Source organism: Cydia strobilella, chromosome 9 (assembly GCF_947568885.1).
Source record: "Cydia strobilella chromosome 9, ilCydStro3.1, whole genome shotgun sequence".
NCBI lineage: Eukaryota > Metazoa > Arthropoda > Insecta > Lepidoptera > Tortricidae > Cydia > Cydia strobilella.
In genome coordinates this window covers 4,123,293-4,146,560 of record NC_086049.1, presented here as the reverse complement: position 1 = coordinate 4,146,560, position 23,268 = coordinate 4,123,293, and the positions used below count along the sequence as shown (strand labels likewise).

Genomic DNA, 23,268 nt, shown 5'->3' with positions numbered 1-23,268 from the left:
GGTACTGTACTTCTGTAGTTGTACCCTTTCACTCAATACTTTACGTTGTGGAACGTCGGGATGTTCTGGAACGGGAAAATTGTGATATTTTATTCTAAGTGCCAAAGCAAGGACTCCGAACAAGAATAAAACCCCAAAAATATGAATTTTGTAAAAGTTCATTTCAACAAATGGCGAAGATGTTGAAAAAACAATTTGTAATCTCTGTAATCCTAATCAGTTTGCAATTTAGACAATTGTCGCTTTTCTGAATTGCACACTTAAACACATTACATTTAACTACGCACGAACACCGGGCTTGAGTGTTCCCACAACGCTACTTGCTATTCTAATACGTTATGCTTGTGTGTGTTCGTGCGTATAATGCTGGTCTTTTATTGAATCCTGCAGTGCGGCTATTAAATGGTATTTCACGGAACCGCTGTAGGTCGTGCGGTGATCGATAATGTTTTTGCTCGTCAGTGACACTAGTGAATTACGGACCGGCCGACCCCGTGTTGGGCGCCATTTTGAGGGATTTATTTATGTTCAATTTGGTAACCGAGTTATATTAATGACCTACATGATTTAATTGTATAATTACGCTTGTTTTTTTACGGATCGGACGGATTTAAGTTATTCTTATTTATATTAAATCACAATCGGGTCTATCGCGAATTTACTTTGTTACCTTTATTTACCGACGCGACGTTTCGACACAGGTTAATATGACAAAATAAATAATGGCAGCTTGCTAAATCTTGCCAAAACAATGTTGAGGAAGTGTGCTTCTTCATGAATGGTAACACCCTCTTTTAAAGCATTCTGATATATAAATATCGGTGTTAATTGTCCCGGTAGTGAAAAATGCCGAGCTCCTCATGCCGCACTGGCATATAGCTTGCCAAGCGAGGTATTTCTTAGCAATTTTTTCTAAATCAACAAGCTATACAATAACCTGGAACGTCTAACAGCACGGTTATATTGACCCACAGTTCTCTTCGGAACCTTTTGCTTTTTATATCTTGTAATGCCGCATTCTTTTTGAATTTTTTGGACATTTGCTTGACTTGTTCCTACTTTTTTCGCCACATCCCGGGAAGATACTCGAAGGGTCTGTTGATCCGTCCTTCGCGTAGTTTGACAAGATTTTGTCAGATCAAAAGTTGATAAATGAGGATCTTTACTAAATTCTTGCAAAATTAATTCGCGAACATTTTTTTCGTGTACGCCATTTGTCATATTTCACGAGCCTACTAAATTTAAAATTTCAAAAGAATATTCAAAAAAGGTTCGATGCAACTCGCTAGCAAAGTAAAAATATAGGCGAGAATTTAATAGTGTTCACCATTTAATTGATACATTTTCCTTGTCTTTCTCTCAATATCGACGATATTAGCAGCAGCTCTGACAATATTGTGAAATAGACAGCATAATTCCGAAGAACAATAGGTAGTTTAGCATTTATAATTCATGTAATTACTTACATAAGAAAACGGCATACACTTAGCTTTTTGTTTACTCCCAACGAATTTAATCTATCAAGTGCCATAAGTAAACAACTTTGGCAAGTTATCGCGGCGTTTCGCTTCGCTGGAGTTGGTCGCGGTCGCTGCCAACTTCACGTTGTTGCCTGAACATGCTGGAAATACGTAATATAAGGGCAACCCCAAAACAGGCAGTACTTGCTTTGCCAAGTTTTAAATTACGGTGATATGCAGTTGTTTTGCAAAATATCGTTGTAACAGTTCAAATTCTATAGTACAGAACGTATTAAGCGTTTTCATTCTTCATACCGTAGGTGGGTCAAAATTCTTTTCGTTGTCTTGTTTCTGACCACTGTCACGCTTCTATTTCTGTCTTTTATCTTGTATCTCTTTTATGTGTCATTCTAGCTGTAGATTATAATTCTCTTGAGAAAAATTAAAAACTAAATGTCACCCCATACAAAAAGCTCCACTCCGTCACATTTTTTGGGGAGAAACAACAAGACAACGAAAATAATTTTGACCCAGGTATCCTCGGATTGTATAAACCGCGAAAACGCGAAAATTACCTACAAAATCTAGCTAGACTGCAAATGTTAGGCAAGTTCCCATTACCTAGTTAAAGTGACCCCTTTCCTCGCATTAATATGAAGGATAAGGCTGAAATTACACTCGCGTAATTGGGTCATACAGAGTGGAAAAAACAAAGTTCGCCTTTGAAACGGAGACGCCGTTTAATGCTGAATGAGTTTATAAAACAATAGGCATTTAAAGTCCATGACATGTCGACGCCCGCGGGAAAGACGCTATAATCTCTGTGTAATCCAATTATGTAACAGAGAATAAAAAATCGGCCTTAACATAACATTTAATACTAATAAATATAAATAATTCTTTAACTTTTCGATGAAATTTGTATGCAAAGAAGAGGAATAAAGTGCGCAGTCATAGATGCGATTTTATTGGTCTGTTTCACAGTAGACAATTCCTATTTAACTAGACATTAATATGGACTTTTATTAATTCCAGATGCACGCTACGTTTCCCTTCCACGAACATCCGCCTGGAATTCCAGTCGCTAGTAGAAGAGAGCGGCGGCGGGGCGGGGGGCAGTTCCGGCCCGCCGCTGCCGCCGCTGCGCATCACCATCCCCGTCGACAACGACGGCCGCAGCCCCGCGCCTTCGCCTACTGGTAAGTGCTACACCCGCTAGTAGAGGGCGGCGGCGGGCAGTTCAGGCCCACCGCCACCAAACTTTATCCTTCTGCATAAGCTCTAATTCTTGGTTGTGTGTTGTTGAGAATTGGTTTTACCACCACCAACTTGCTTATTCATAATTTTTGTTCCTGTTATCTTCTTTCAGGCACAATAAGCGCAGCGAACAGTTGTCCGACGTCACCGCGCGGCGCCGGCTCCTCGGCGCGGCGGCACGCGGACCTGGGACTAGTAGCGCAGCACTACGCTGAGCTCGCGCAACGACCCACCTCCAACGGCACTGCTGTAAGTGTGAACAAAACACGGCAGCAAACAGTTGTCTCACGGTATCCCGTCGCATCGGGCTCAACACATACCTGGAGGCTTTATAGCACAAGAGCGCCGAAACAGTATCTCGTTATCCGTTCTAACCGGATAGTCTATTTTGCGGGCGAGTCGGCGAGATACTTGTCTTGGCGCTGTACTGGGTCGGATGGCTTAAGATGTATTCAGAACTAACACAACAGTAGCCCGTAAGGGCCGTAAGTGTAGTTAGAGTATGGCAAATAATATCAAGTATGAACGATATGAATCTCTTTCTTCTGACTTGACTTAGGGCGACGTAACGCAGAATGCAGATGTGTATTATTGCGTAACGAGTTCTGTTGCCAAATTCTCTACGTATTTAGTCATAAGGTTATCTTCATACTGGCGCCGTACCGCGTAAATCATAATCTAGCGATGTTCTCCTTTGAATTATTTTCTAATTTATTAATGAAACCATGTCATTCCAGGCCTCCGCCGCGTCGGACTCGGGCTACAGCAGCCGCGACGTGCGCGAGCGCGACCGCGACCACCGCGAGCGCGACCACCGGGACGACGCCAAGCCGCCCTACAGCTACGCGCAGCTCATCGTCCAGGCCGTGGCTTCAGCGCCGGACAAGCAACTCACGCTTAGCGGGATATACAGCTATATTACGAAGCATTATCCTTATTATCGCACGGCCGATAAGGGCTGGCAAAACTCTATACGTCACAACTTATCACTTAACAGGTTCGTACCTACACTCTTAGTAGAGATTTTTTTTTTTTAAATTATGTAGGTGTATTTTAAAAGAGTTCCGGGGCCGCTTTTGTCAATCTAATTCACAGAATTGACACGGGCCCTGGATTTTACGAAAGCTGCTCAAACTGCCTTCTGACTTTCGAACTCGGAGGAGAAACTGAGCATTGTTGGGATTAGTCTGGTTTCCTCACGATGTTTTCCTTTACCAGATAACATATGGTAAATGTCAAATGATATCTTGTTTCGTACATAAGTTGCAATTAGTTCTGATACACTCAATGGTACGAGCGAGGGCTGTTTATCGCCAGGTCACCCAGCGCTCATCTCTTAGTCTGCTCGTGTTCATCAGGCAGACTAAAAACCCGACCGGCGGTTTGCACGCAAAGAGCCTTCTTTGCATTTAATGATTGCTTTGGGTAGTCTTATGTTCTGAACAGCTCTCTCGACTAAAACCACGAGTAACAATTGATATTCCCTTGCAGATACTTTATAAAAGTACCGCGCAGCCAGGAGGAGCCGGGCAAGGGCAGCTTCTGGCGCATCGACCCGCAGAGCGAGGGCAAGCTCATCGAGCTCGCCTTCCGGCCCCGGCGGCCCCGCGGCGTGCAGTTCCGCGCGCCCTTCGGCCTCTCCTCCAGGTACTGGTCTACGTTAGACCCGCAGAGCAAGGGCAAGCTCATCGAGCTCACCTTCCGGCCCCGGCGGCCCCGCGGCGTGCAGTTCCGCGCGCCCTTCGGCCTCTCCTCCAGGTACTGGTCTACGTTAGACCCGCAGAGCAAGGGCAAGCTCATCGAGCTCGCCTTCCGGCCCCGGCGGCCCCGCGGCGTGCAGTTCCGCGCGCCCTTCGGCCTCTCCTCCAGGTACTGGTCTACGTTAGACCCGCAGAGCAAGGGCAAGCTCATCGAGCTCGCCTTCCGGCCCCGGCGGCCCCGCGGCGTGCAGTTCCGCGCGCCCTTCGGCCTCTCCTCCAGGTACTGGTCTACGTTAGACCCGCAGAGCAAGGGCAAGCTCATCGAGCTCGCCTTCCGGCCCCGGCGGCCCCGCGGCGTGCAGTTCCGCGCGCCCTTCGGCCTCTCCTCCAGGTACTGGGTCTACGTTAGACCCGCTGAGCAAGGGCAACAAGCTCATCGAGCTCGCCTTCCGGCCCCGGCGGCCCGGCGGCGTGCAGTTCCGCGCGCCCTTCGGCCTCTCCTCCAGGTACTGGTCTACGTTAGACTCGCAGAGCGAGGGCAAGCTCATCGAGCTCGCCTTCCGACCCCGGCGACCCCGCGGCGTGCAGTTCCGCGGGCCCTTCGGCCTCTCCTCTAGGTCCTTAACTGCAGTGGATCGTATATCGTTAGAATTTAAGGTATACAAATAGACAGTTAACTGTGTCATTATACTGTCACCTAAAATGGACGCTTTTAGATTTTGCCAGGACGTCTACGACAGCGGCACATTTTACCGTCGCGATAAAGCAGGGGACCTATATGTAAGAGAATGTATCCTATCGCTTTTAGTTTACTGTGGTTGGTAACTTCGACGTTCACGGTAATTTAAAAATTACCAAAAGCGCCCTATCTCTGGCTAGTTTTATTTACAATTAAAAGGGAGAAGTGACTTACCTAACGAACATTATAAATGTGACTTGTGAGGATCACCTCACAAGTCACATTTATAATGTTCGTTAAGTCACATCAACAACGCATCAGCGTGAATCGTTAGGAAATTCCCAAACTGCGACCGAAATCTATAGCGATTTCTTAGCTTTTACGATTATTTAATTTCTGTTAGGTTTTCAAAGTCATACCTTCGAAATATTATAAGTTTTTATTATTTCCATAGAAGTTGGTGTACAAATCGAATATCATCACAATACTGACATCCGTCCAGTGGGGGTAAGAAGTTGGGGAAACATTGTCTCGTGGGTACTATTTTACAAAATATTTTCTAGCTCATTTTATTGGACATCATATTTTCTGATTCTTCTTAGAACTAATCTGCTGTATAATTATTATTTTGTCTACATCTAATTTAGAACTCATCATGGTAACTAGAAATGTAAAGGAAATTGAAACAACGTATTTATAAATTTAGCATTCAGTAGTTTAACTTTAGTTATTTAGGACAAACGTAGTATTGATAAATTACATTTTTAGAGTAGAGAGCACAAAAAAATAGGAACTACGTACCAAATCAACACTTTCTTTGTGTTTGTTGCCTATCCATACTATATCCATACTAATATTATATAGTCTAAGATACGTTATATATGGTCGACCTTCACCGATACGTCTGACGGATGAAACTTATATTTTATGAATTTTTTTTTATTACAAATAGCCTAGACCATATTTCTTTAGGCAACCCTATTTATTTTTGAAATTTTTTTTTTATCAAATTTCACCGATTTGTCTGACGAACGAAATAAGTTCCAATGGAAAGTATACAACTTGTACAACATGAATAAATTAGGTTGCCTATGTTTTTCCGGTCACTATTATGAGGTTGCCGTGTTTAAACAGGTGAGTTTAAATCGATAATTGCACCCGTCTGTCTGACGCTTGAATTATATATAGAATAGAATAAAATAAGATTTTATTTGTAAGCACAAACAAACAAGACATTACATAATATAAAAGAAAACATAAAATAAGATTAAAGTGCTACGAAATGGCCTCATCTCAGCATGTTGCTGGTGGCTTCCAGCGCTGATCTTCCGATGAGACCTTCAGGTGTGAAAAATCACGAAAGGTATCAGACAAGAAAAATAAGATACATACAATAACATACAATGAACAAATAGTTAAATAAGAAAAAGGTACACAGCAAGAAGATACAACCTAACGATTAAATTAAAATAATGGTAATTTTATTGCAAATACAATGGTATAGGGTTGCCTGCAAAAATCCGGTCACAAATTAGGGTTGCCAGGCTTTTAAAGAAAATAAGAAGGAAAGACTTTTAGCGATAACGCTCTCACTCTCTCATTAAGCAAAATGTGAGACGCAACGCAAGTACAAATTTAACAAAGATATTGGACAGATGGAATACCATCCTTAGATATGTAAAATGTAACTTATAAGCTTTACAAACCACTGTGTAGTGTACCCAAGTAATTATCGTGTACCACTGGCTAACTGTGTACTTCTTGCAGGAGCGCGCCCACGTCGCCGTCGCAGGTGGGCGTGTCGGGGCTGGTGACGCCCGAGGAGCTTTCCCGGGAGCCCACCCCCGACCTCTTTACCACCGAGGACCACGACCAGGTACACACGACACTTCATCACTTCACTCACATATATATTTCATCTATAGGGTACTTAGATCCTTTTGAACTTATCGTGCGAGGCGCGTCATCGTGAACATCACGCCTATAGTGCGCGGCGCGACATCGTAAACATCACGCCTATCGTGCGCGGCGCGTCATCGTGAACATCACGCCTATAGTGCGCGGCGCGACATCGTAAACATCACGCCTATCGTGCGCGGCGCGTCATCGTGAACATCACGCCTATCGTGCGCGGTGCGTCATCGTGAACATCACGCCTATCGTGCGCGGCGCGTCATCGTGAACATCACGCCTATAGTGCGCGGCGCGACATCGTAAACATCACGCCTATGGTGCGCGGCGCGTCATCGTGAACATCACGCCTATCGTGCGCGGCGCGTCATCGTGAACATCACGCCTATAGTGCGCGGCGCGACATCGTGAACATCACGCCTATCGTGCGCGGCGCGTCATCGTGAACATCACGCCTATCGTGCGCGGTGCGTCATCGTGAACATCACGCCTATCGTGCGCGGCGCGTCATCGTGAACATCACGCCTATCGTGCGCGGTGCGTCATCGTGAACATCGCGCCTATCGTGCGCGGTGCGTCATCGTGAACATCACGCCTATCGTGCGCGGCGCGTCATCGTGAACATCACGCCTATCGTGCGCGGCGCGTCATCGTGAAAATCACACCTATCGTGCGCGGCGCGTCATCGTGAACATTGTTGGAGTGTAAGAAGGTTGATATTGGGCTATAGCCGCGCGTGCCATTTGACGTGTGAGACGCTGTCAAAGGGTTATATGCATTTAGCAGGGACACTATGCTTCATATCATTTTATATGGTTCCGTACCCAAAGGGAAAAACGGGACCCTATTACAAAGACTCCTCTGTCCGTCTGTCTGACCGTCTGTCACCAGGCTGTATCTCATGAACCGTGATAGCTAGACAGTTGAAATTTTTACAGATGATGTATTTCTGTTGCCGCTATAACAACAAATACTAAAAAGTACGGAACCCTCGGTGGGCGAGTTCGACTCACACTTGTTCGGTTTTTTTGTTATATTGTTATGCTATTGTTACTTTATACAGAAAAGTCAATACTTGGCATATTTCTTAGTCTTTAACGCTCTCGGTTTTAGTAGTGAAATGAAATTAAAATCTACTAATTAAAAAAAAGACCAGTATAAAAATTTGCCGAAACAAGCACAACCCGTTTTAAGGCTTGATATCCTTTTATAAATCCTATCTGGCTCGAAGGAAACCATGTTAGATTATCGAATCTGCGTGCACTAAATTCCTTGAGTTCTCTATCGTGGGTTCATTTTGCAATAAATCAAGAAATCGTTATATAATATTGCAGACCTCCAGTGTGGTTTGCGGTGAAAAACAAAGGACAATTTATGTTTAGTACCTACTAATATTGTTTGTTTGTTTGCTTGCAGAGCGGTCAGCAGCGGTTGAACAACTCCGGGTCGCAGGCGGCGCAGTACCTGTTCCCCGGCCGCAGCGGCGTCAGCCAGAGCGCGCCCGGCTCGCCAGGTAACATGCGACGCGCAAACATTCATTCACTGTCTTGTCCTAGATCACTAGTCTTTTTTTTTTTTAACGGAGTGGGCGAATGCTGTTACGCACCGTCCCCCCGGCCGCGGGAAGGCCATTGATGGGGGGGTGTGTGGGACTCGCCGCTCCTGTCCCCTCTCACTGGCGAGAGGGGAGGGAGAACCTGGCCCTACCCACTAAACCCATTCCGGCGTTTCATATCCTCTTTGCCGTTTGTGGGGGCGCCATGGGATCGAGTACACTCTACCATGACATCACTATAGTCTAACAGCCTTATTCATAAAAAAATCCTTAAATGAGGAATGATCAGCGTATCAGCTGATTCGCTGTTTAGGCTTAATAAGCGGTTGATAAGAAGCATGATTCATAAACGCTTATTAGCCGTTTGTTAACTGCTAAGCAGATTAGACTCGTTATGTTGTCGTCTTGGCACATCATAGACAAAAATATGGCTGAACGTGCAATTAAAGAAAAGTTTGACAGTATAACCTTCCGCAGAAGCTCGCTTTTGGCCTCTGTTGACGGGGAAACTTCAATAATATTCCAGCATAAATGTTTACGCTCGGCAGGGAAACATTGTGATAATTGATGATATCGTAATGTTGTTCTCGCAGGGCACGGCATCTCGTACAGCGCGGGCAGCAGCGGGCTGGTGGTGGCGGGGCACCAGATCACCGTCGTCACCAACGGTGCCGGCGGCGAGCGGGAAGGTAACATACTCTGTCCCGGTCATACACTCCCACATCTCGTACTATACTTTTTTAATTTTAAACTATACTATTTGCGGCCTTACGTGATTATACAAAATAAATGTACTGATTTATAGTATTGCGTATAATATATGCGAAATGTGTTTTATGTTACAGAGAAGTACGTGGTGGGCACGAGCACGGGCGGGCTGGTCTCCATCCAGGAGGAGGACGCGCTGCAGCAGGAGCCCTACCTGCAGTCAGTACAACCACGCACTACCTGTTGTGTTGTAACATAATGTTCACTCATCGCCAGCTATTTCTTTTGTGGCGGCTCATTCGCTCGATCGAACGGTGACCCGATGAATCGATAGAATGGTGGCTGACGGTGTGTTATGACGCCGTGAAACTTTCCACATGTCGTCACCGTAAAGATTGCCATCTTTGCGTCCGCTATATAACTGCACCGCTTTCCTAGGAAACCAAAGCTTTAGCGTGCACGCTTGACGCTGACACCAACTGTCAGACATTAGTCAAAACAAATGTATGGCGGTCGGCGTTAGCGTCGAGCGTGCGTTCCTTGGGCCACGGGTTAGTTAGACTGAAGATTGTGCGGAAGAAGTGTTGGATAAGGCAGAGTAGACAGATCATTAGGAGTTGGTATGTTGCAGGGGCAGATACTCGGGCGACATGGAGGCGCTGGCCGGCGAGCTGGTGATCGAGGCGGCGCCGCTGGAGCCGCCGCACAAGCGCCATCGCCATCGCGACGTGAGTATTATATTACTCTATGGCTAATGCTCAACGCAACGGAACGCAAGCGACGCCATTTTCCAAGGTTTAGAGTAGATGCCGACGCTGAAAAAACGCTAGTATTTGAGCTCGGTGCAAAAACTCAGTTACTAGTGTGTCGACCGGCGATTGAAATCTGGTCACGATACGAGCAGAAATATACGGCCGGTGAAACGACATCACGCCAGTTTTTTCACCATACAAATACTTAGTATGACAAAACTCTCCTAGGTAGTACTTACTTACTCCGTCGGGTCAGCTACCCATAATGAGACTTGCGGCCGTAGCACGGTTCATTTTGATCATCTATCACCATGCCTGTCACGTTCTAACAAGTAAGTGCGAAAGTGGCAGGCATAGTGACAGGCGATAAAAATGGAACCATGCTGACACCGCTGGCCTCTGACACAAGACAGCGCCACTTTTACTCTCCTAGGTAGTAGTTTTGTAAAAATGTCACCCAATATCTCTACAGGTTAATCGAGTTCGCGGATTTTTTTAAAGTGTATTAGTGCTCCCACCCTGGCAGTTATATAACATTGTGTGACAGGGACAACATGATAATATTAATAGTGTATAATGTTATATAACTAGCAGGGGTCTCTATTGTTTCCCATAAAGTTAGTCATATTTTTTTTTTCAGAAACGCGTAACTTTTCAGGATTGCCATAAAACAAATCTAACCTAACCTATCTATACTATAGGATAACCTTACGAAAATCCTGAGAAGTTAACGATTTCAGAATTATGACTAATGATAATCTGACAACCATTACATTATAACTTTCAATAATTATGTCAAACAAAGGGACCCCAGCTGACAGGGTAGGAGCACCATAAGATAAGTGTTAGGTTGAATGTTTAATGAATGGTTGCAGGTGTCGGAGGCGGAGGAGCGGCGCGCGTATTGACGCGCGGCGCGGTGAGGCCCCCGCGGACCCGCGGTGGAGGATTGTACTCCACACGCCACACCACACACCACACTGTACCCGGTACCGCCGCCATCTTGCACGAACTCCACGGACAGACCGAGCGCAGCGTTGGCGCCGAGGCGACTCGCAACCGTGTCGTACGGTCACTAGACGAGCCTTAAGGTTGTGAAAAAGTTTCTTAGGAGCCTCGCCTTTGTGACAAATTTCATCCGTTTAAATTTCGAGGTGTGGTTTTGAGAGGCAAAATAGAGAAGTATTTCGAAATATGGATCGCCATTCTCGCTGTACAATCCTCAGAGGTACGCTCCGCAGTGAAGTACCGACCGCTCGGGACCGATGGAACGGAACGTGGTTCGACCCGGTACGGTGGCAATAATAAGGTGATAGGGTAATTTAAATCTGGAATGTCGATATGCATAACCGGCGAGGGAACGCCGTGGACAGTGTTGAGTGATTTTAGTTTACGCGTAAGTAATGCAGTAGTCTGGTCTACGGATGTCTTTTTCGTTTGTTTTTTTTTTTGTAATAGTTCTGGACGAGTGCGTAGTTTGACCGTTATAAACGTCAGTTTGACTTTTTTTAATTATACGCTTGCAGTGACTATGTGTTGTCAGCTTCAAAAATATGCAGCCGGCGGGAGGCCGTATATATAAATTTTATTCTCATATTTCTGAAGCTGGCTTAAACATTTTAAAATTAAAGTACTAAGTGCAATGATTTATTATAATTTATTGATAAGTTTAGTTAGAAATAAATATGTAACTGATCATTGTTGCTTATTTGATTAGGAACTACTTAAATTAATAGAAACTCAATGTAGACAGAATAACAATTTTATTTAATCGATCGAATATTTTAAGTGCTAATTTAATTTTTTTATTGTCTAAAAGTGTGGTTGAATGGAAACTTAGGGTTTAGTTACTTTGTGTGTATCTGAGCCTCTGTCGCATGTTAGGGATCGACAGAACCGATCTATGAAATTAACCAAGTGGTAATCTTCAAAAGAGATCATTTAATAAAGTTGTTTAAAATAATCAATGAATTTGGCACGCAAGTACAACATTTTTACGAAAAGTGTTTTCGAGTTTTTCCCTTTCTAGATAAATTTACAAATGTGTAATTTAAATATTGCCCAGTTGAAGTTTGTAAAAATGAATTCTTGTAAAGAATTTAATTATTACAATAAAGTAACAACCTAAGTCATGAATTTGGAATCGCCTTAAATACGGCCATTGTATTTTTATCCTATCAACCCTTTCGATGTAAGGATTAGGAATTAAATTAAAACAATTGAAATATTTTTGATGTCTCAAATTATAATAACCAACGAAGCAATTTAGTAATAAAATGGCTGATTCATTTGCATATAGCAAATCAATAAAGTAACGTACTTATCTTCGGTCATTCGTGTATGGCCCCTAAATCTTAGACGGCGGCAGTACAATTGAAATGTCTGAATTGCCAATGATGCAAAGTTCATGTAAGAAGTAGTTGGCCTTCACTACTGAAAGTGGTGTTTGAGAATTGTGTGCTAATCTAAGGAATATATTATATCATACTACAGTTCGCTTTGATTCAACTAGTCGCTGGTACCTTGAGTTGAGTACTGTCAGACAATTATAATATTTTCATTAGTCGTAAATACAATCGTTAAATTTTAAATTACGTATTTTTATTTCGCTACACAAAACCGTTAAAAACCTACAATGTAGTCCTAATAGAAGTAGCAAGATTTTAATCGCGAACAGGCACACTAATTTTATAGATAGGTGAATAACGAAAAAGAAAATTCTAGCAATTGCAGCTATGCCTCTCTGAGCCCGGTGTGCCACCACAAAGGTTGGACGTACTTCACATAGATATAATATATTTGCTTGAATTTTGGTTCATGTTGGCTGTTTTGACCGTGTCACAAAAAATACGCATTACCAAAGCAAAACTGATGGTGTGTGTAGGACGCCCTATCTTTGCTGCTGTTACTTTATATAACTTGAACTTTCAAAAGAACGCGGGGCTCCAAGAGAAATATTATGCTCGAAATATTTATATCTCGAATTTGTTGCATAGATAAATTACATTGCATATGCCAGAATTTTCTGTACTACTTATTATATTGGTATAATTTGTCGTATTTTAAAGTCTATATTCATATTCAGGTATTAGTAGGTATATAGTTTATGTAAAGTTACGCAATCAAATAAATAGTTCCTTTACTTTGGCCACGTAATGCAATTAAATAGGTATTTTAAGGTCCTATCTTGTGTTTGCCTGTACTTCACTTTCAGAACGAAACATTATAAACTGAGCCTCCTAAAGCAACATAGATAGGTACAATAAAAATGCTGTTCTATTTTTAAATATGTATTAGCGAAATAAGTAGTCATATAGAACTCCGTTAAACATAAAGTTAAGTGTTACAAACCCCCTGAACACGAGCAAAAGAATCAATGAAAAAACGGATCTTTCCAATAAATTACAAAATGTGTGTGTATAGTTTCCGGCGAATATACCACTTATATTTGTTACATTAATTTTGATGTTTTGTGTTTATTTTTGCAACAGATAAAAATCAAAGCTAGTTCACTGTAACCAATACACCAACTCCATAGTACATATTAAGTTTAGCACTGGTAAATAAGAATAAGATATTCTTATACATAAAACATTTATATAGTAGTCAAGTATAATTACTACTATATGATCTAATAATGTGGAGAGTGAATAAAACGAGTATTGTGGCAGTTGATGAAATGTGACGTTTTCAACCAAAAGGTACCACATTGTCGCTTGTTGATAAGGTTGATTTCTAATTGAAGCTATATGGAAATAGCGCCTTACTGACAAGCGACAATAAGTACCCTTTTGGTTGAAAATGGCACAAATAGTAGCATACATCCACATAAGTTCAATCTTAATGGTACCTAATGTAAGACACCTGGGTTATGACTTGGTGCAACAGACAATTTCTTTATTTTTCACACCTAACAACAATACCTACTGTGAAATGGTATAGATATGTTTTAATTTTGTATATGTATATGAATGACGTCGATCAAATTAGTTACAAAATATGGCCGGCTTACCTGATTATAATGATCAATAATAATATAATATTTTGTAAATTATTAGACGATCGGTGACTTAAACCAAGTCCGGTCTCGAAATATGAATTTTATTTTACTTATTTCACTTTTTTTAACTTTTAATTAGAATGAAGCATACACAAAACGAGGTTTTAAATTGACTTTTCTATTTCAAGTATTTGAAAGAGCCTTAATGCCCGCAGTTTTGGCACAGGGCAACATTTCTTCGGAAGTGTTATATGTTTTTTTTAGATAGTTGTTGAAAATTTGGCACTGGACGGTCCTTATTTTCAAAAACAATAAAGTATCTCAAAACGCAGCCTTATGCGATGACCGAAATACAATCAACTATCAAAATTTCGAATAAATGGTAAGGCGGCTTGAAGAACTTGTGATTTAGTATGTATTGCACTTACGTTCGTGCGAATGCCGTCAACATTTTAAATTGAAGTAATGTTAGCTGTAGAATATTTTATTTAGCGTAGGTGTATAGGCGGGATTGAATGATGAAAGATTATTTTAGCATTTAAATATATGTGAATTATGTGAGAGGCTTATTTGGCGTGATTACGTTTTTGGTCCCGTCTCGTTTTGTATAAATCGTAGGTCGGTAGGTGCATGGTTTTATGTAGTTTTTCGCTAATTGTTCGCGGGTTGTTTGACTACTATTTGACTCAGTTTTACGGATTGAGTTTGAACATGGTGATCGTTTCAGGGTTAAGTTATGAACTTAGCCAACGTGTAAATATCAGAATAATACAATTTTAATGCAAGTCACTCCTTATTATATGTAATGAATATCAGTGAATCGTATCGTTATCGAGGAGTAAAAATATCTTGAATTTTCTAGCTCAGCAAAAATGTTAATCCCCGTCATATATGACAGCTAAGAGCTTCAGTCATCTCAACCCGCGAATGTTAATACCGTTTAACTAAGTTGTTAAGCTTGGAAGACAACTCTTGGTTATTTGAATCATTTTGTTCTGGTTATTTTGGTTGTTATGCCTCAAACAACTTACATACATACAACATACGTTTTTCTGCAGTAAGAACTTTACCGAATAGCCATAATGACCTGAAATCAAACTATGTTATACCTACGAGATCCTTGTTCTTAAAATATCACGAAATGTAAAAGTAACAAATTATCGACCAATGTTGCTTACCTTCTCTAAGGTATATCAATGCGACGCTAATCGGGAAATAAATTGTGCCCAGGTCATAATTATAGCAAAATCGACTTAAGTAACACCAGCATGAAGTCGATTTTCGCTATGACGATTTAATCGGAAAGTCCTTTTAAGGAGGCAAATGACTGAAAAAAAAAGAGAATGGACTCTGTGCTTGTTATCAACGCTTTGACCGTAACACGTAGCTATGAAAAATATAGGGGCCCATCAACTTATTCTGGCTGAGTGATTATTGTGAAGTTTCATGGAAAGAAATCATGCTCATAAAACTAGGGGTTTGGTGGATTTCTAATCCAGCAAAACAAACATACAGTTATCAGAGACGGAAACTTGGTAGAAATAGAAGAAAAAGTTGATAGACCTATAGCCACACTTAAGCATGATGTATAAATATGTATAAACATATATAAGAGCTAAAGGTAGATTAAGTTCGCAACTAGCGTATGATATATATACGGCATTTAAAATGCCAATAATACTTTCGTGTCTAAAGTAATGTATTTAGTGTATGCTGATATACTTATAATTAATTTTGTTGTGTATATTGCATACTTCGGGAAGCTTCTTCCGGATGGTTGTACCAAGACACTTGTCTGATTATTGACAAATTTTAAGAAATAAACGTATTTTAATCCTTCATAGGGTTTCATTTGACTCCTCTCTGCACCTCAGTAGGACCGCATAGAACATATTATGGCACAATGTAGCCAAAGATTCATTAATTGTATTAGAAGTATAAAGTTCTCAACAAAAATGCATGCTTCGGATATGACAGTTAATGTAGATGGCACTGCGTGGGAGCCACGTCGTGTACATTATGCGGTAGAACTTCTATATCTCGTTTTTTTAGCATTAGAAAAATGGTAAGTACCTAAACAATCTTGACATACTGTCTTTTTATTAAAAAACGCCAACACCAAATAAATTTAAATATATATCCTTGCTATATAATTGTTATATTTGCTGTAACTTATTTTTCAAAAAACACGTCGATTGTTTACCCTTTTTTTAATGCTAAAAACCGGACAAGTGCGAGTCGGACTCGCCCACCGTTGTTGTTGTTGCTGTAGCGGCAACAGAAATACATCATCTATGAAAATTTCAACTGTCTAGCTATCACGGTTCATAAGATACAGCCTGGTGACAGACAGACGGACAGCGGAGTCTTAGTAATAGGGTCCCGTTTTTACCCTTTGGGTACGGAACCCTAAAAAACGAGGTAGCCTTCCCAGCTTTTCTTTGACTTATATGTTATACAATTAATATGTTAACACACCTTTATTGTTAAGAGAATAAGAGCGTGTGCATTTTGAATACCTCGTCTGCTTAGCTACCTACTTCTGCTGTTGACTGTACCTAGGCATAGAGTAACTTATACTAGAGCGGTACTGTCATAGTAAATTTTGTAACCCCAGTAAATTCACTGCCATCTGTCGACACACTTTAAAACTAAAAATGAAGATTTATAAAAATACGATTAAATGTATTTAAATATGGACAAATGATTTTTTTTATTTGCATTAATTATTTTTGTGATTTTGACCCATGTTCTTTCACTGATATGCGTTAAAATTGTTAAATAACATACGAAACCGTCAACGCCATCTATACGACAATAGGCCAAAACTAGTAGCGCCCTCTGATCGACAATCAAATTTTCTTGATTTTCGAGGCACGTTTTTTCCTTTTCCATCTATTACGGAGTTATATCTATCTTTGACCTAGGTAACAACTTCTACCAGGCGTGACTCACTCCGCGATCTCGTCGCGCCGCTACAAGTACATGCGGCCGCCCCCAGTTCTGGGGACTAGCTATAGTAATTGCCGCGCACCGCTACGGAACGGACGTCTGTTCGCGCTGCGCCACCTAGCGGTCATATCTGTCGTAATACACGCGTTTTGTTAGAGAGTGAATCTTCTGTACCTAGTATAATTTATTCTGTGCTACTACTAAGATACTAGGTACTAACTCAAGCATTGTTTAGTAAATGGTCAGAAAATTGGTAAGTAAATGGTATAGGTAACTAACAGTTAACAGTCATAAAGAAAACAAGATGTCATTTTCATTAAAGTATTTATTCCATAATGATAATCGACGGATGTTTGACATTTAACAGCAGAAATTACTTGATTTGGATTATTTGAACATTCATTTTAACGACAATTGTAACGCACATTCAGATTTCAATCATTGGAATATATTGTTATTTAATAAACATCAAAATCATTGTACATTAAGACATTCTGCTTAAAAGCTAGTTGAGGAGACCTGTATTGTTTTATTTGTCGAAAGAAGTACAGATTTGGGACTCGCAGTGCTTGACTATACAAGTCCCAAGCTCCCAAGCACATGTGATAGTTTGTTCATGAATTTAATCATATACCCAATACTGTGAATCCCGAAATAGCTGGTAGGATAGGGCCAGGTTTGTTTGTTGTGCGGTCACAGACTTTAATTGTTGGTAGGGTTGCCACCCATTCTATAATATATAGTATCGTACTATATTTTAGTCACTTGTACTATATATTATACAAAAACAATATAGTACGAAAAATACTATATTTTCATCACTCAAGAATGGGGTATACAAATGTCACTGATATCGCATCGTATGCGACTTGGATTTTTAATTCGCCTCAAATCGGTGCCTTTTTTTTAAATTTCCCAGTAAATACTATATGTTTTCAATATTTTGACAAAAATACTATATGCGTATAGAAAAAAGGTGGCAACCCTAATTGTTGGTCCATCTAAGGTTCAAGCTAATTTGGTTGTCAATACTAGCTGTATGAAATGTCCAATGTAAAGTAACCCCTAAATGGCTCAACAATAAGTCCGTGACTGTACAGCCACGATCATAAATGTGTACTTTAACAAGGTTTATGTCCCATACATTTTGTATGGCTTTTATATATTTTAGAATTACAGTCAATGATACACAAATGACAAAACATGATTACATTAATAACCATTGATTATTTCGGGACCTTCAAAATATTATGTACATGACTCCTATTAGCATACCTAGATAAGAAGGAACAGGCCGTAGCCCCGTCAAAGTACAATATACATTCAAGGCTTAACTAGATATACTTATAGTGATTTTTTTTTTGTTTTTCATATTTATCATATTTCCTAATATGGCTTCCCAAGATACTTCTAAATTAGGCTCGGATCAGAACCGCTAATATAATTAAATGCAATAAAACTGGTAGATATAGCACTTGCAGTGTTGTGCATAAGGTCGATGGAGAAACACAGATATCAGAATAAAAGATGGAGAGTTTTATAGGTGTGGTTAGTTTCTATTTCTTAAATATAATTTCCTGATTTTTTTCTAATCGCATTCATGTAGTGTAATAGTGCGTTCAACATAAAAATTTGGTTGACACATCCCTTGTATTTTATCTATGGCTAAAAGGACCAGTGAATACAGGGACATAAAGGGGTTAGGCAGAGATTTACTCATATATTACAAATTGATCTTGTTCATTGTTAATTTGATTTGAGGTAAGTAGACAATACGAGTTTAGACTTTAGAAGTCTTTGAATAAAACAGGAAATGTCTTAAAAAAAATACCCTTCACCATTCCTATCGACGCATATCAAAATTGCTCGTCCTCAAAATTTGGTACATTCATTTGATATTTATGAAAGTTCGATAATACTCAAATTGTTATACATATAATTTTTACTAGATTTAAGCAAGTTAGATATATATCGTGTTTTTTTTTGTCTAAACATAAAAATATTAAACTCAAAGAAATCTACTTATCGGAAATGTTTCCGTACGGCTAACTATATCTCAATACAAGTCATAAATATTAAATATCACATTAAGCTAATGTCAGTTCAGTCAAAGGTTCACTTACTACTTAAACCAAACCAATTAATCCAATTATATGTTTAAAAAAGAAAGGACGCTTACCACGACGAATTTCGTACACTGACCCGCCTGTTGCTATCTCTATCGCACGCGCGTAATTATATAGCTGTCCCGCCCATGATGCAAGCGGTCACCGGTAAGTGACACTGTGCAAGCGCGACAGCTATATAATTATGCGTGTGCGATAGAGATAGGAATATTACGCGAAACTGCGAGGGGGCGCCACTACCACAATCTGAGGGCCTATCGCGAAACAAGAAAATCGAAATTTCGTTATCTAACATCTGACACTCTTGCATTTTTGAGCGATAAAGAGGCAGATAGCGAAGTTTCGGATTCGCGTTACCTGTAGGTCCTCTGTAAACAAACCACCCTGATGCATCAATGTCATATTTTATTCTCTGAAAACTTGTCAAAACGCTGTGTTGCACAGTATGTATAAGTTATTCTATGGTTTAGTAAAGAGGCTAGTGCTGCACTCTGGTGGCAGAACATTGCAGTAATACCCCCTATAGAGATAGGAACATGCAGGTCAGTGAGCGAAATTCCTAATGGTAAGCGAGCGTGGTATGTGGTTCTTACACACGAACGTGACAAACGAGATTTTACTAACACTGCTAAATAATACAGATAATAATATGTTCCTGCGTAAGTTTAATTATTGGCAGAACACGAGTCACACAGTACGATTACCTTACTACCTAGACTTCATGTTCGAAATTAAATGACTAATATTAGTCATTTAATTTCATGTCATAAGTGTACTGTGGACAAAAAGTGCCCGCTAATCGAACGCTACAGAACCAGTCTAAAATGTGTCATCGAAATGCGTAACAAAGCCGCGTTATCGTAGAGCGTACTTACACTGGTTTTTTGAGCATTGGACTAGCCCGCGCTCTGGTGCCAATTGTGTGTCGATCCGGTGACATCCCTAGTGCGCAAAACGTTCAAGTTAATAAACAAGACCAAGTGCGAGTTTTTCGAACAACCCGCACTTGGTCTTGTTTATTAACTTCAACGTTTTGCGCAAACACACACACACACACAAGCACAACACTCACGATATTCGATATTTCAACTTGATATATTTGTTCTTACTTACATTTCGTGACAACGCGAAGCGCGCGTTTGCGTGTAAGATTTAATCGCACTTTAATCGTCAAAGTTTAAATCAGTGTTTTGAATGTGCTTGTCAAATTTCATGTTATTGTTTTAAAATGAGACTGTAACTTCGATTGGAAACTCGGTGATTTAAAAAAAAACATCTGGATAGGTATAATATAATATATAATAGGTATAAATATCAAGTACGTGTGCTTTAAACACTATGTATGTAAATAAGGTGAGTAACTAAGTACCTATAATACTACGGATATTCACGAATAACATAACATTAAAAGGATCCAGTGAAATGCAAATACACGTCGAGGTAGTTTAAAATTTTGTTCAATACTAAAAAGCGTTTGACAGGTAAAATATAATTGTTAGTGATTAAAAAACGTTTACATTCGGAAATAACTAAGGTACCACATTTCATCCATTTACAATAATTTGGTTATAAGAAAATTAAAATCATAATTAAAATTTGCGACATATGGTACAAAGCAAGTTAATTATTTAAAATAATAGTATTATAATGAAAATAAAATATTCTTGCCTTTGGCTCGGAATATAATATAATTGTTTGCGTCGTTCTCACTTAAAAGGAACCGCTTTAACAGTTTTCTAAAATTAAGATGTCAGATACCATGCATATGCACTTTTTGAATCATTGAAAAAGTGGTATCTTTTGCGGTAAAAACGACACATGCAGGGTGATTTTGATGTCCGACTATACTTTAAAGGGCGAATATGTAGGACATACTGAAAAACTTTTACTACGGCGCCAACACCGAAATCGCGAAAAAAAATTTGCTGTCCATAGAAAACAATGACATATGGTTCGCCGAAATGTATGAGACACGAGATTTTCTTTTGTTTTGGGGTTGGCCTCATACATATTAAAAATTAAATTTAAAAGTGGAAAAATTACTGCCTGGTGAGACTTGAACTCACGGCCTCTGGAACGATACTCCAGCGCTCTGCCAACTAAGCCACCAAGACCTCATCCATAGTCAGCAAATAGCATCGTTCGCAGACGTTTCTGCTTGTTAAAAATTAATATGTGTCTTTCTCAAGTAAAAGGTACCACATTGTCGCTTACCATAAGGGTGAAATTTGCTTGCATCTCTATACGAATAACCTGTCAGAGCGTCCTTGTGGTAAACGACAATGTGGTACCTTTTACTTGAGAACGACTCATATAGTAAAAGTTGTTCAGTACAATACAACCTACGTATATTCATCTCAGAGTGGTCACACAACAAAATCACTTTGTATATATTTCCACTTTCCAATCTCTCGGTCTTTACATATAGACGAGGAAATTTTACGAGGATACTTTATAGCTTAAAACTAACAAATTCGTGAACCATTTCGCAGAAAACATCTAAAGAGAAGATCATTTTCAAACATCTACCCACTAATATCACGAGGAAACATGACTTTATAATTTTATAAAACAGACTTGCGTCAATACCATTTGCCATCACTCATGAGGTTTAGCATTTTTTTTTTTTACTTTATTGCACAAAGATATACAATTATGTACAAATGGCGGCCCTTTTTTTTTATGATGAATAGGCAGGCGTTTGACCACGATCCCACCTGATGGTAAGTGATGATGTGGTCTACGGTGGAGCACGCTTACCTATGAGATACCTATTAACTCTTGCCTTGAAGAGCTCCAAATTGTACTCATGCGGAAACACAGACTCGGGCAGGGCGTTCCACTCCTTGGCAGTTCGCATAATAAATGTGGAAGCAAAACGCTTCGTGCGTATTTTTGGAATTCCTACCATGAAGCGATGCCGGAGTGCCGTTTGTCGTGTGGTCCGATGGTAAAAATGGGACGGAGGAATAAGGTTGTGCAGTTCCTCGGCACACTCTCCGAAATGTATTCTATAAAAGATCGACAGGCTGGCAACCTTGCGACGATGCTCCAGACTTTGGAGCCAAAAGGCATTCTCTACCAGTCAACCATAGGGCCAAACAGACACAAAAATATGGTGCAAGGAGAAACGAACAATCCAGTAAAGACAATTTACAAATACATAACAAAGGAAAACATTGTATAATATATATACTTACATACTGTCCGCGCGCCAATTCCGTGCATTCGGAGGTCGAGGTGGGAGGGTGTGCGTACGTCAAAATGACACCACTCGGTTATGACGCCCAACATTCCTAACATTCCTCATCCGTGCACGGAATTCGCGCGCGGACGGTAAACATACACATATATACATACATAGCAATGAGGGCTATCGTTTTTTTGCTCACCAGTTGGCGCCTCTGTTGATGTTGGTCCAAAAGACTAAAGAACAGCTGTCAGTCATTTAAGTGACAAGTGACATTTCGAACTATCATAGAGTAACTGATACTAGAGCGTTACTGTCATAGTAAATTTTGTAACCCCAGTAAATTCACTGCCATCTGTCGACACACTTTAAAACTAAAAATGAAGATTTATAAAAATACGATAGAATGTATTTAAATATAGATAAATGATTATTTTTATTTACATTAATTATTTTTATGATTTAGACCCATGTTCTTTCACTGATATGCGTTAAAATTGTTAAATAACAAACGAAACCGTCAACGCCATCTATACGACTGTAGGCCAAAACTAGTAGCGCCCTCTGAACGAGAATCAAATTGTCTTGATTTTCGAGGCACGTTTTTTCCTTAGACTGTATCCATCTATTACGGAGTTATATCTATCTTTGGAACTATGGAAAAGACCACCATCTACACTAGCGCCCCTAGCGGCGAATTCATACGCGTTAGCCCTCATTATCTTGGGGCCGAAACTTAATAATGTCACGTGACTTTTCCTAGCATCTGTCATCATCATCACGATATGTGCCATTCTCAATCAAAAGGGTACTTATTGTCGATTGTCAATAAGGCGCTATTTCCTTATAGCTTTAATTTGAAATCAACCTTATAAGCGACAATGTGGTACCTTTTGGTTGAAAATGGCACATATATTTAATATTTTCGTTTGGCGTTTGTCGATGTGCGACGGTCATCTTGAATAGACTAAGTTCATG

General features: G+C 40.2%; 1 protein-coding gene across 2 annotated transcripts in view; it reads left to right on the top strand.

The window, feature by feature from the left end:
• LOC134744091 (forkhead box protein K1) overlaps window positions 1–11,059 on the top strand; it is a 65,464-nt gene extending 54,405 nt beyond the window's left edge. Inside the window, exons 2-11 of one of the 2 annotated variants that reach the window (XM_063677771.1) lie at window positions 2,496–2,659; window positions 2,830–2,966; window positions 3,455–3,714; window positions 4,209–4,364; window positions 6,864–6,972; window positions 8,424–8,520; window positions 9,156–9,251; window positions 9,408–9,489; window positions 9,908–9,998; window positions 10,898–11,059. In XM_063677771.1, coding sequence (XP_063533841.1) covers window positions 2,496–2,659; window positions 2,830–2,966; window positions 3,455–3,714; window positions 4,209–4,364; window positions 6,864–6,972; window positions 8,424–8,520; window positions 9,156–9,251; window positions 9,408–9,489; window positions 9,908–9,998; window positions 10,898–10,930 — 1,225 coding nt within the window. In that variant the 3' untranslated portion in view covers window positions 10,931–11,059. Of the gene's footprint in view, window positions 1–2,495; window positions 2,660–2,829; window positions 2,967–3,454; window positions 3,715–4,208; window positions 4,365–6,863; window positions 6,973–8,423; window positions 8,521–9,155; window positions 9,252–9,407; window positions 9,490–9,901; window positions 9,999–10,897 lie in introns of both variants that reach the window. The other variant, XM_063677770.1, reaches the window with a different exon arrangement.
• Window positions 11,060–23,268: the final 12,209 nt, after the last annotated feature.